The 15,243-nt window shown below is 42.2% G+C and overlaps 1 protein-coding gene across 1 annotated transcript in view; it reads right to left on the bottom strand.

Moving 5' to 3' along the window:
* The window catches only part of RETREG3 (reticulophagy regulator family member 3), a 318,375-nt gene that overhangs the window by 166,370 nt on the left and 136,762 nt on the right, over positions 1–15,243 (bottom strand). Inside the window, exon 6 of the mRNA XM_086924101.1 lies at positions 985–1,122. Coding sequence (XP_086780227.1) covers positions 985–1,122 — 138 coding nt within the window. The remainder of the gene's footprint in view (positions 1–984; positions 1,123–15,243) is intronic.

Genomic DNA, 15,243 nt, shown 5'->3' with positions numbered 1-15,243 from the left:
AATAGGCAAGTTAAATATACCATTTAGTAATATGCCAATTGAACCATATTCAGAGGCAGAGCAAGGGCACTTGACTACTGGTTAGCTGGGGTGAAATGCACAGAGTTCTAAAACCAGTAAAAATATTGAGTCCAGCAAGATGTGAAAAATTCAGTGAGATCATGCAAAGAAGGTGAATTTCCTACACTTAACATATCAGACTAAGCACAAAGTGCTCAGAAGACTTTTAGCAGCATTCCAAAACTTCCAGCGCTTGTAACATGAACACAACTCATTGGACTAGGACAGTCTCTGGGATGGGCGTGTGAGTATAGGGGAAACAATGGTAAACTGGCAGTGAAGGAGCGAGATGGCAGCCACAAGGTAGGACACTGAATAAATCTTCCAAAAATGCTAGCAGAAAAAAAGCTGTATTTCTGATTTCTCTAAAATGTGGTATTTTCACACAAAGTGAGCACTTCACAAACTGTACTTAATAATTAAAAGTTCAGTCTGACCACTCTAAGGTCATTAATGTAACAGAAGTCTTATTCACAGCCTACTGAAACTATCAAAAAAAGAAAACACTTAGGATATCGTCGTTGAAGGTGAAATAAATTTACTGGGAATTGGGCAGCCATTTCCATGTCATACAGTTTTTATGGATGCAAAGCCCACTACATGGTAATGATTATAATAGGACTCTACTTGAAACGACGAACGAAGGCTGTAGATTTACTCATGTGTACACCCCATACTCTCTATATAAAAAGAGACTACGATGAAGCATTGACGCACACCACTAATACTACATAATAAGATTATGGCTAAAGCATTTAACTTTGGAAAAACATGAGGCCTGAACCATAAAACATTAAAACATGCCTCCAAATTACATAGAAGAAAAACTGAAATGTGATACTTCTCTAAACACAAATGTTTATTTTGTACCCTATAGCTATTAACTTACATTTTGTATACTACATATTAATGTTGCATACGTACTTTCTCGCTCCTTCTGCTTTGTCGCCATGTAACCTCGTACACTGAAGTCCAGCCGCTGCATGGCTGGCTCCATCTTCAAGTAAATCTGTTGCCATAATCTGTGGTATACAGCAAGGGGCCACAGCAGAACAAAAAGCACTAGAAGAAAGCATAAAGGTTTAAGGATGTCAGTGTCAGAATTGATGCAGGAGTAGATACAAGTTTTAAGGTAAGATTCTGTGTCATCGGGCACAGGAAAATGGTATTTCATGATTCTATGGTAACATCTACCCTGGGGTAGAAACTATTTATTTTCATAAGTTTCATAAAAGACCTCATGCAGAAATGAGACTTTCTTTAGAAATACAAATGCAACCAGCATTGGCTAAGCCAAAAGGTCTCGCCTATGCAAGGGATATTTGCTTTGTCATTGTCTATTAGCCATGTTGTACAGAAGCGCGACTGCTGTGCAACATGCCTGAGAGTTAGAAAACTGAAGTGCTAGGACAGTGCCAGCACTGGCCAAGAGTGGCAGTTGTCGGTTTTACAAGTATGAGAGTATCCTGAAAAAAGAAAAAAAAAATCATTCCAGGAACAAATGACACCACCACCTTTTCAGCAAACACAACCCAACAATAAATTATAATATATATTTATTCATCCATTTTTTTTTTTATAAATGTGTTTTTATTTTGTAACAAATAACAATCGGTGCTAGTCATAGAATCACATTTCAGGAGCATTTAGTTACATACATGTGTTCAGGTATAACATTTCTTGAGCTGTTCTGTGTCGTTTGCAGTGCAACAGAAAAACAAGGCATATCTATTAAATGGACTATATGCTAAGTACATAGTCCCCCCCCCCCTCTGGCTCATTAGCTTATTTACTAACATCAGAGATTATGTCTTCTTGCGGGGGCTCACATATATTGCCGCAGTATGTGTTCCATCTCCCCCAAATGTGGGCGCACTTCTGGGGGCATCCCCTATGTACGTGCACAGCTTTTTCGGTCACCATTGATGTGTCCATATCTCTGCACCATTGCTGCAGGGTCAGGGTCCGGGTCCGCCTGGATCCCCAGTTAAGAGCTATATTCCTTTTTGCCAGAGCCAGACAAATTGTTACCCAGTCCTAATCCGAATGATTGAGGTCTGTTGGCTCCCAAATATTAAGCAAGCAACATTTTGGTTCTGGAAGGACGTCTATCCCTGTGACATGTGACATGATGATCAAAGCAAGGAAATGAGTGATAATGAAGCCACAAATAGTAAGCAATGGACTTTCGTTAAGCCCCATGTAAGTAAACAAAATGTCTTGAAAGAGACAGCGCATGCATGGTCTCTGGCAAGACCAAAGTATAGGTTGTAGTGGGGAAGGAGAGAGTGGGAAAACTTGCCGCCAAATATATCGAACGGATTAAACTGAAGGGGAGAACAGAGGAGTTTTCGTTTTGTGATGGCCTCGTGGATTCGGTGGATGCAGCAAGCATGGAAGTCCGCCTTTTCTGCCTAATCTGCTGGTTTCTCCAGCTGGCCCCCTCTGCTCCCGGTGACTTCTTCGACTGTGCTGTATGCGGTCTTGTTTAGGGGGTTCGGGGGCTTCACTGCTGCAGGACTGGATCACATGAACCGGGTCGCTTAGTGGAATGCTAAGAAAGCAATGTTTTAAAGAAAATATGAGACATTAACGTGAGTACAAAGCGGGCGCCTGCCGGCAATTGGTGAGGATTTCCTTCAGCAAGATGAGTGGGGAGAAAGTTATTAAGTTTGATATACTGCTCCTTTTGAACCTAAATAGGTAAACGCCCAGGTAAAGGACTTTGAAAGGCTCAACATTTTTTTGGGGGCATACACAGTAAAGCTTTGGAGATAAAAAGGGGAAACAAAATAAAAAGGAAGGAGAAGGTGCTACACTCCAAAAATAACCTTTTAAATAACTTTAAAGTGCACTGAAGGCTGCATTTTTTTTTGCGGGAATTTTGCTGCTTTGTTGTTTGCCTTGATTATCTGCTGTCCACGGAGCCAACGCTGCACTGACAGGGGAATCCCTGGTGGGACGAAGTAGGGCCAGGGGTAGGGCCACGCTTGATACACTGCCTGCACACTATGGGGGAACTACAGTCCCCAGATCGCACCACTGCTCTGACCAGCTGCTGCGAGTGAGGGGGAGGCGGGGTCAACGCGCTTATAGCGCAGCCTCTCCCCCAGCCGCGGAGACGAAGCCCGGGCCAAGGGTGGGTCCGTCTAAGCCTGTCAAAGCCAGGAGGAGGCAGGGCTGGGCCAGGGATCTAACATCGCCGCCTACATATCCGATTACTCCGCTTTGGTGACTACACACGGCTATAGAAGGCAGAATAGTACTTTGCTGCTGATCTTATACATCCTGAGGGTTGTTGACCTGGCTAACTATTACTGTGCAGTTTAAGGCCGACCCTGCTGGGATTTTGGTCCCCGAATCGCGATGACTAAAGAGAGAATCAAACCAGACAATGTGAGAGGGAGCCTAAAAGGGACACTGGATGCTTTCTTTATAAGGCAGAATCAGCCTTGGATCAAGAAATTTGTTCTGCCAAAAGAAGACTTTCCTTGGACTCCAACATAGCCCAGAAAAGACTGTCCAGGGGGGGGGGGGGGGGTTTAGCCAAGACAGAGACTCCGAAGGCTGTTAACCCGAAAAATGTAGACATTGCCATTACTTCCACAGACCGGCAGAGAAAAAAAGCCTGTGCTGAGGCAGGAGTAATTATGTCATCTACCAAGGAAATTACATCTGTAATTGTAATAAATGGAGGGAGGAGGGAGAATCGGGCCAATCCATGTTGGCATCTACGTCATCATCAAGGGGGGGAAGGAGTGGGGGTAGAGGGGGCGGAGAGGGCTGAAGCACCAGAGCTTTGTGTGCTGCCACCTATGGAACGCGCAGAGGTTGTAACACGATCTAAAACGGTGCGCTTTGATCAACACATGTCTAGTAGAGGTGTTATGCCCGTAAATGTCCCCACAGCCTCAGCCAAGAGTGAACAAGGGGGAGGAGAAAATAAGGCTACCAGAAATGTGAGCAAGAAAGAACCAACAAAGGAGGATAGGCCCAATGGGACCCCAGAAGTCACTGGGCTTCTCGCAGTGTTCTACATGCGGAGGGATGGACTTGGGCAATGAGGAGGACTCACCATTATGGCTAAGATTGGAATTACTAATCACTAACCAACTAGCACCCCTCTACACGAAAATTTGCGCGCTCGAAGAAAATATGGCCAGATTGGCAGCACAGTGGACGGGCCCACCCGCATTAGTCACTCCCCGAGCCATAGCAGCTCAGGATATGGACACCCGAGGTAGTGAGGGTACGGGAGGGTACCTACCGCAGAGAGAGGAATGGTATCCATTCAGGTAGTGCGCAAGCAGAACCCCCGGGGATTGGTAGAAACGAAGATACCAGAAGGAAGGAGAGCGTTCTGCCCACTAGGAAGGAAGGGCACATGATGCCACAACAAAGTGAGACAACAGGAAAGAGGGCTCAGGTGGCACTATAGGCAAATCTTATTGGCAGGAAGGGTGTCCTGGATAGGCCGGAGCAGAAAGTGTTTTGAAGGAGACACAGTGATCGTAAATTTTAGATCACCAGGGCTGGTACAGGACTTCCTTGCCTATCCCCGGGGTGGCCTCAGGCGGGAGAATGACTCATTCATCCAAATGTTACCGCTGGGTTTCTTTTATAGGGACCCATGGACAAGCTCCAGAAGAGAGGTCGGCAGGCAGACGTATAGTGGGGTAATTGGAAAGGGGCCCTTGTCTCTTACAAAAAATCGTTTTGCTCCTCTGGCAAATAGCCGGGGACTGGAAGACATTGATTGACCTGAACGGAGCTCTCGCCGCGGCGACACCCCCGCCGAAGCGATTGCTCCACGCATATATTCTAGTGGAGGCCTCCCAGTAACCCTAGAATGCACACAAACACCCGTTCCCATGGAAAGTGATATGGTTAGCTGTCCTAAAGAGGACAAAAGGACAGACTATAGGAGGCCATTTGACTATCCGCGGCGGTCAGACATTGCCGAGCACAAGCACCAGCAAAGTTTTATCATGGAACGTATCGGTGCGGTCAGCAAAATTAAAAAATTATGAATGGGTGGCCTATATAAAAAAGTTCCAGGTCATATGTTTACAAGAGACATGGGAATGGAATAGAGAGAGACCAGCTAGTTCTTGAAGGATTTAAGATGCTCTTTGTCCCGGCAAGGAAAGGGCAGTCAGGAAGAGCTAAGGACAGGCAGACGATCTATGCGGATTTAAAACTGAAAGGGAAATGGGTAGACCTGAACTGGAACTCTGATGTTGTACAAGGGATAAAACTACATATGAGGGGCCAGAACATATTATTCGTGAACTTTTATAATGCTATAATTCCAGGGTCATCACTCATAAATTTTAGAGAATTGGGTAAAAGGCTGGATGGAGAGACTGATCAAGAGGGACGCAAGTACGAATGGGTGCTCGCAGGCTATTTTAATTGTCACCTTTGCCCAAATGTGAAAAATACACGGGGTGTCTGGTACTCCTGTCCGTTGGAAGAGGGCCCCCATTTAGAACACACTTCAGAGGGAAAGAGCTCAATAAGGTGCTGGAAAGGCATGATCTCCAACACACCATGGATTTAATAAATGGAGATGATGAAGGGCGGATAAGGATTAGTTACTTACCTATAATCCTAGTTCTCTTTCAGGGGTATCCTCATCAAAGTCATAAGCATTAGAATATTCCCGCCCATGCTCCGGACCCCGGAAACCCTATATTATATGTGCCCCACATATTATATACACATATATATATATACAGGAGGAGGCAATGAGCCAGCTAAATGACATGGACTGTTACAGGCACAGTGACATGAGAACAGTGAAAGCCTCATGGGACAACTTTTATTTGAACTTGATAGCCTGGAAAAGTACCGGACTATTATCAACAGATGAGTATCGCTTTCTCAAAAACGATAATCCGATAATGCCTGTGGTATATTTTATACCCAAAATCCACAAGCATAAGACCCATCCTCCGGGCAGGCCAATAATATCTGCATGTGGTAGCATTATGGAGAATGCAAGCAAATATGTTGACTACTTCCTCCAAGAATCTGTACGAACATTGCCTTCATTCATATTGGACACTGGTGAATTGCTACGTAAATTGAAGAATGTGGTATGGAGTGATGATATGCTACTAATTTCTATGGACGTTGCTTCCTTATATACCAGCATACATCATAGGGATGGTCTTAAGGCAGTAGAGTACTTCCTTAGGCAACATCCAATTTGTTATTTAGAACATAACAAAATGTTAATGGCTATAATCACAATGTGCCTTGAAAATAACTATTTTTTGTTTGCCAAACAGGTATATCAGCAGATCAGAGGCGTAGCTATGGGGGCATGTTTTTCCCCTAGCTACGCCTGCCTGCACATGGGGCTGTGGGAAAGGCAGGTGTTAATGTCAGAAGACAATCAATTCATTAATACACATATTGCTCACATGTTCAGATACATAGATTTACTATTCATCTGGAAGGGCACAGAGAGTTAAGCTGAAATCTTCATTGACTCTCTGAACACCAACAATATGAATTTGCACTTTACCAGCCACATTAGCAAGTCCTCTGTGTTTTTTGTTGATGTGGAAATCTTTGTCTCAGATAATCTCCTCAACACCAGGTTGCACAGGAAAAGTACGTCAGGCAACTCACTGCTTCATGCGGAGAGTAATCATCCTGCACACCTAATCCGCAGCATCCCCTATGGGGAGATGCTGCAGATTAGGAGAATCTGTAGCCTGGATACAGATTGCTTGAAAGCGCAAAGGGAGTGTCGGTCAAGATTCATTGAGAGGGGATATAGTCCTCGCATGATCGACAAAGCAACAAAAAGAGCTAATACACAAGATAGATCTTAGGCTTTGGAGACTAGAAGTGTAGCCAGAACTAACATAAGTGAGGATCAACCATTGAGGCTTATACTAACGTATAGCAATCAACATTTGGCAATTAGAAAAATCATCACGAAGAATTGGCCTCTGATTAGAAATGATCCCATCTTAGGGGAGAAACTCACACGTTCTCTAAATTTGACGTTTAGAAGAGCTAGTGCCATGAGCAACACTCTAGTTTCCAGTAGTCCGGAAATAAAAACTAGTGATCTGTGGATCTTGGGAAGTAAAGGGTTCATAAAGTGCGCAACATGCAAGGCATGTAAACAAGGGGTCAACAAAACTGAATATCATAGCCCCTTTAAAAACAAACGAACTAAAATAGATACATGCCGCACTGAATATGCTGTATACGTGCTGGAGTGTCCTTGTGGTTTAAAATACGTGGGGAGCACAAAACCCCAATGCCATAAAAGGATACTCCAGCACCTATGAGCAATCAAAAATGGTGATGATACGTACCCTGTAGCCAGGCACTTTGAGGCTATGCATTCCAAGAACCCAGATGAATTGAGATACTATATAGTGGATTGCATTACCCCACTACGACGAGGAGGTGATAGAAATGCCAAACGGAGAAAATTAGAGACAAAGTATATACTGGAGATGGACACTAAAAGTCCGAAAGGATTGAACTCTACCGAAGATTTTTTTTTTACATTTTTATGAAATCATTCTGATTTTTTTAAATGTGAATATCTTTACGTGATTTTCATCAATGAATTCAAAATTTGCTGTTTGCTGTAAAAATATAGATTTAATATAGTTTTTATTCACTATTATATTTTATCAAGGTCTGGGTACACACATTATTTACACTTGCACTTTACTTGGACAAATCCTTGCATTGCCCACTAGGGCTTTATTGATTTTGTGTCATTACCACAAATGTATTTGATGCTGCTATTTCCAAATGTGCACTGATCTTTGTACTTTACTATTATATTGCGATTTTGGTCGACTAGGAATTCCAAGCACAGATTTTAATTAATTGTGTTTTATTAATCAGTTTTCCTATTGTATGGCTTTATAATTGCATTTATGATGATTTTAAATATTTATTACAAATATTTATGTCATGCACTTTGCACATTTAGTTTACTGTATTTTACAGATATAACTATGCAGTGGTTGACACGCAGTCTATTGTCCATTTCTATTGCACTTTAATTGGCACTTGCACTTTAAATTGAAAGAAGCTTCCCCATGTGACTTGTCATGTGATCAAGGTCCGAGCAGGACCGAAACGCGTCATGGCGGAGGTGCTAGGTGAAAGAAAATAAAAAATATTGCAGCACGACTTTGGGTCCGCGTCGTCTCTTTGGAGATCGTATTCCTGTGGGTGAGACGACTTTCAGGATATATATATATATATATATATATATATATATATATATATATATATATATATATATATATATATATATATATATATATACATACACACACACAGTTCAAATCCTTTAGAACCGCTCCTCAATTAAGGACACTCAAGTCGTTCTTTGTAGTCCCATTGCCATATTTATTCAAAGCGTTCTTCACGTATGCCAAGTCAACAAACGCGTTTTGGCGTTGCCGCCTTCGTCAGTGTTGACTGACAGACATTTTTTTGTTTAAATAAAGTTCCGCCATGACACCATGTCACATGATTAAAACCAACATAAAAGAAGGCATATCAATTTCATTCATTGTTATGTGGCGGCCATCTTACAATGTCTATGTACATCATCATTCATGTATTCGAGAAGCGTAAATCACATTATATTTTGCAGATATGCAATTTTTATCAATACAAAGTATTATATCATACTCGTAAATCGGTATTTTCACCCTCAATCAGGCCCTGAATGGGCTTTTCGACTTCATCAGATCAACATATAGTCAACATTATAGATGTACTTATAATCGGCCTATACATATGCTTGTTTTGTCACGTATAGTTAGATGATAATGCCCTGGATGGGCTATTTCGTGTTCCATACATTTCGTGAATTCTCTAGACAGGAGATAGAGTTTTGCTGCAGGTCAATTTCAAAGAATAATCGAAGGTGTAATAGGGAAAGGAAGGGAAGGGAAAGGGGAGGGGGAGGGAAAAATTTCACAAAACATACGATGACTCATATCTCCCTACTGCCATGTTGAATTGTTGGGAAAATATCTCATTTATCCAATATGCACCCACATCTCTTCTTCATTATTTAACCCTACAGGATTCTTTGTTTGGAGCATTATGATATATTTGGACTCAAGGGTTCTCAATTTCCTAAACCAGTCACCTCCTCTTTCTGTTTTTATCAACTGGTCCAACACGAAAAAGCTCAGCAAATTGCTATTGCTTTTGTGCATTGTCTCATAATGGCGAGCCACCGGATAACTCTGGTCTTTTGTATTTATGGCTCTCATGTGTCCAAGAATTCTGAGTTTAGTTTGCTTAGTGGTGCTGCCCACGTATTTTTTGCCGCATGGACACAGCAGGCAGTATACAGTAAATTCGGAATTGCAGTTCAGCAATCTCGAAATTGTCATCTTATGGAATTTCCCTCACTTTCTGAGAGTTTTTGCATGCCTTGCATTTCATGCAAGAATAAAATCCCACAGCAGGGGCCTTTTTCCTCCTCTTTGATTCATGGTGGCTATTTACTAGGTGGTCTCTCAGAGAATTGCTTTACTGATGGGTGACTAATGGATACTCGGATAGCAAACTTCCCACTATACCATCTGATTTTAATATGTTCCAATTCCTCTTCAAGATTTGAAACATCTGGTGTATTTGTCATTGAAATTAGTAATCACTCTTACTTTGGTATCTTTATTTTTAGCTTGATCAATGAGCAAAACCTCTCTAGATCTGGCATCACTTCTGTGCTCAGCTTCATTCAGAACACCTTTACAATAGCCCCTCTCTTCAAACCTCTTTCTGGATTCTGCCCTGGCTCCAATGTATGCATCTTCTGTGGAGAAGTTCCGCTTAATCCGCAGAAACTCTCCAAACGGAATGTTATTGACCACACTGCGTGGATGGCAACTCCCTGCATGCAGGATAGTGTTTCCTGCCGTTGGTTTTCTATAGAGGGCTGTCTGAATTTTGTTATCCTGTATGTACACTCTGAGATCAAGATAAAAAACCTCTTCCTTACTGATATGGCTGGTGAATTTTAAATTTTGTTGATTTTCATTGAGCATCCCAATATATTCCTCAGCTTCAGTCTGTGTCCCACGCCATACGATGAAAAGATCTATATAGCGGGTCCAGAGTACTATCTTTTCCACCCATTTCTCATTGGGCTCCGCCCAGGCCACGTGCTCCTCCCACCAGCCCACAAATAGATTCGCGTAGCTGGGGGCGAAGCACGTGCCCATCGCGGTCCCCTGGAGTTGTAAATACAGTTGACCTGAAAACAGGAAATTTTTTATTTTTTAGACAAAAATCAGGAAGGTCAATTAACATTTGGTTGTGTGTTCTGTATTTTAGGGCCCGTCTGTCCCAAGAAGAATTTCATGGCCTTCAGGCCGTCTTCATGTCTTATAGAGGTATAAAGGATTGTAATGTCTAATGTTATCAACATTAAGTCCTCTTCCCAAATTACTCCTTGTATTATTCGTAAAAAGTCTTTTGTGTCCCTTAAGTAAGAGCTTAGGTCTTTCACCACTGGTGCAATGAAATTGTCTATATAGATCAAGGTTTTTTCCAAAAGACTGTCCTTAGCTGATACAATAGGACGTCCCGGAGGCCAAATCTTACTCTTATGGACTTTTCCCCCTTTGAAATGTAGTAATTTTGAAAAAACAACAATATGAAGATGAGGCACTCTCGCATTTAAAAAAACTTGATCACTACACCCCCGTCAAAAGAGAAAAATATCTGGAAAGCATAATGAAGTTCCATACCCTAATCAGTGAATGGAAAGATAAGGGTATAATGTATAGGGCAAATTTGAGGTGTGAACATCCACAAATAGCGACATTCTATCACCTGCCCAAAGTCCATAAGAGTAAGATTTGGCCTCCGGGATGTCCTATGTATTATTGTATTTTTTTTGTTCCATTTGCGCGGGGGGAGCGCCCGGTACGCGCACCGCGGAGCGTACCGGGGAGCGTACCATGGGGAAAAAAGAATGACAGTTTTTAAAAAATGTAGCTTTTTTTTTATAAATTGGAGGTAGTTCTAAAAAGAACTTTTTTTTATTCTTTTTGTTGTTTTATATTTTTTTATTGTTTTTTGGAACATTTTTTACTTTTTTTGGCTTTTATGAACAATTTTATATTTTTTTGTAATTTTTATGGGGACAAACAAAAACAAAGAATTGTAAACGGCTCAACTGGAGCAAAAAAAATAAAAAAATAGGATTATTTTTTTTTTTTTTTTTACAGTTGTGGGGGTCTCCAGCACGGTTGATGAGTTTACTTCTTTGCTCTCCATAGCAAATTGTAGTCCCGCAAAATTTACAAACGATTTTAAAATATCCAAACTGGGTTTGGATGTTTGGGACCATCTCCCTTGTCTCTGGACCCAATGGAGTGGGTGGTTTACTTTGGGAGGTGCTGGGAGAAGATTGGGGAGGGTTGCTGGTCAGTTCTCTGACCTCTGCCGCAGCATAGTTGTTTGGGTGCCGGCGTTGCATGTGGCGAATCATAGTGTTGTTGCCAAAAGAATACTTTTTGGCAGGGTTCCCCCTGGAAAGTACAGTGCCACAGATCAGACAAGTAACCTTTGGCGCATTAACTTTCTTGAGGCCCCTTGGGATTTTAAAAAACTCCCAGACAATGTGCTCCTTTGGCTTATAGGGGGTAGTATCTTCAGGCAGGAACCGCCTCTGCTCCTCCTGCTCCTCCTCCTCTTTTTCTTCTACACCACTGTGGTGTGGTGGTGGTGGTGGTTGAGATGCTCCTGCTGCTGCTGCTACTGTAGCCATTTCTTGGTACAAATAGGTCTGCAAACAGGTCTTCCTCAGTCAAATTACAAAGTGAGAATGAGGAAAAAAGGTGGGGGCTTTCATCATTTGGAAAACAAAACTGTCCTGAACCAATGAAAAGTGTTATTTTCAGGTCACATGACCCGATGTGCTTACGCTACGCGCCCCGGGGCGCTTACGTAGGGTGCTTCCGGGTATCACGCAGACGCGGCTACGCGATACGTCACGATGAGGTGTTCGTTCGCGGCAATAGCGTGAACGGGACGCTCACCGGTACGCGCACCGGGGCGCGCCGCAAGACTGCGCTTTCCGGTACGCACACCGGTACGCACACCGGGAGCGCTCCAGGGCATAAAAAAAAAAAAAATAAACATATAAAAAATATTACATAAATATACAATATAGGATTTATTATAAAAAATATATTTGCTAGAAATTTGCTATTAAAAAACCTTTGAAATTCACTGAAAAAAACATAGGCTTGACACCAGTTATAGTTAGCTATAAATTATACTGACATAAAACCATTGAAATTCCCACGTTAGTTAGTTGGACTCACTATAACTTGCGCGCCTGCAATGCACTGCTGATGACGTCACATATTACATCACTCATGACATGGTCAGTGACATCACTCATAACATCACTGATGACACCATCCTTGTGACAGACCTCCTTTCAGTGTAATGTAACCCTTGAAACACATATTCAAAAATAGAAACTAACATTTTCAAAAAAATGGAGATACCCATACCAGTTACAACAACCAATTCAGTAATTCCACCATCTATATAACATCCACTCATTCACCAACAGTTCTATACAGTCACTCATACGTATACTCACTCATCATATGTAGTGATACACCTATACATCCTGTTACACACCGACAGTCATCCAAAAGTTACTCACACACATACTCACACATGCAAATAAACTATTGAACATCCATTTATTTGCATATACAGCTATACACACACTACCACCTTACTTCTAAGGAAACTTACACATACTTACTCTCTTAAGCAATCACTTATAGAAACACATACTTATTTAAACAGGAACTCCTACAATCTCTCACTCTCACATATACTCACTAATATACATTAATACTCACATATACTAGATTAAAACATATGTAGTTACTGATAAAGACACTAGTGAGACAGTCATTCACTCACTAACACACACATATACACACTCATCCACCCATACAGTCCTGCACATATGCGGTCTTCAAAACACATACAAACAGTGAGTCAGTCATTGATGCATCTATATGCTAAGTAATACCCCCATCAAACCATACAGACACTCATACTGATACTAAAAAAACATCTAATAACCCATATACACACACACATGTAGCTACTCACCAACCCATGCAGTCACTTATACACAAAGTGAAACACTGATACATATATTTAAATATTTAAACATTACTCACTAATATATGTATTCACTAAGATACACTTAATAAGCCAGTTAACCAATACATTTTTTTTTCAAAACATCCATTTAGACACTTATTTAAACATTTATTCTTCCATCGACCTTTACATATACATATATAAAACATTTATTTTTCAGAAAGACACACATTCACTGGATGGTGTCATGAGTGATGTAACTGACCATGTCATGAGTGATGTAATATGTGACGTCATCAGCAGTGCATTGCAGGCGCGCAAGTTATAGTGAGTCCAACTAACTATAACGTGGGAATTTCAATGGTTTTATGTCAGTAAAATTTCCAGCTAACTATAACTGGTGTGAAACCTATGGTTTTTTCAGTGAATTTAATAGGTTTTTTAAATGCTAATTCTTAACTATAACTGGTGTGAAACCTATGGTGTTTTCAGTGAATATATATATATATATATATATATATATATATATATATATATATATATATATATATATATATATATATATATATATATATATATATATCTATCTCTATCTATCTCTCGGGTGTCCAAAGTTTGAGCCGCTCTCAAACGTGCGTGTGCCTTCCCCAAAGCATTTTCTCTGGTATGGGGAGCTCCGTGAATTCATGTCTTTAAAAGCATCTGATAGGCCTGACGCGTTTCGCAATTGGCTTCCTCAGCGGCCGTCAGAAAGAGTGCATGATGGTAACTCATTAACCCCATTGAAGCAATATTGTGCGTCCTGGATGGGCGGGTCATATGACTCAACACGTTGCAAGTTAGGAAACTGAGTCCTTTCTTTACTCCTGTATGGATGCACCCAGAAGGCACATGCACGTTTGAGAGCGGCTCGATCTTTGGACACCCAGAGAGCGTGATGTAATAAGCGGCCGTCCTGCAGCTGGGCCGCACCACCCCGGAAAAGAAAATGGGGGGCCTCGGGACTCTGAGAGAAGTGGAGTCCTTGATGTGGAACATGCGTGATGGATCGAGGGGAGTTGCCACATTCGGGGCTCATGTGAGAGCCTTTTACTGAGCAAAAACTTTGGGTGCATCCATACAGGAGTAAAGAAAGGACTTGCAGTTGCAGACCTTGCGACCCCACGAGTCCTGTGATCTGCTGTCTTTATCTGGAGGAACTGAGGAGGAAGCTGTGACCGCGTGTGTCTTTCGTGCTGCTGCCACGATCACTGAGTCTGCGGGGGGGGATCAGCCTTAACAAAGACCGGGTCAGAGGTTGCTGGCTTGTGCTTTTTTTGGATGCGAGCCGGCACCACTTTAATGGTCGCCGGAGTCAGGAATATGTCCTTGACCGGATCCATAATCCCTGGGACCAATGGTAGCAATGGTCGAGAAGCAGACCTCTGGTGAAGAGTCTCAAAAATCACAGTTGTAGTGACCTGGAGTCAGACATTGCAATGTTGAGCTTCTGAGCCCCTCTTTGCAAGACATCATGATAAGTGTTGATGTTGTCAATTGGTGAGACCCTAGAGACAGGGCTATCCGAATTTTTGGGGGAGTAATCCCTCTTGGAAGATCGAGTAGAGGAGGTAGATGATGTGGATGGAGTCCTCCTACTCCTGCGATGAGCACTGTGCCTCCTATTGCATGACGTTCCTGAGCGTTCCTCTCTACTGGGGGAACGAGATGTGGCAGGCCTCCTCTCAGGTGATCTTTCAGTCTGGGCCCTGTGTCTGGGAGGGCTAAGTCTGTCCACTTCTGCAACCAGTCTCTGAAGTGGAGACCTATGTTCAGGACTGACATATTGCCGCAAACGCTGCTCAGCCCCTGAATCTTGCCAACGATCCAAAGGCAGATACCATCTAGGGGACAACCTCACCTCCGCAGAAGAAGGATCTGTCCGTCTTAAAGGAGACCTGCGGACAGGGCTTTTGGACCTTGCAGGTGATCTTGAGGAACCAGAAGACTGCGAGGAAGAGTGGCGTGAAGCTGATTCTG

This window comes from Lissotriton vulgaris, chromosome 5 (assembly GCF_964263255.1).
Source record: "Lissotriton vulgaris chromosome 5, aLisVul1.2, whole genome shotgun sequence".
NCBI classification, from domain to species: Eukaryota; Metazoa; Chordata; class Amphibia; order Caudata; family Salamandridae; genus Lissotriton; species Lissotriton vulgaris.
The sequence above is the reverse complement of the archived record's forward strand: the minus strand, read 5'-3'. Positions and strand labels throughout refer to the sequence as shown.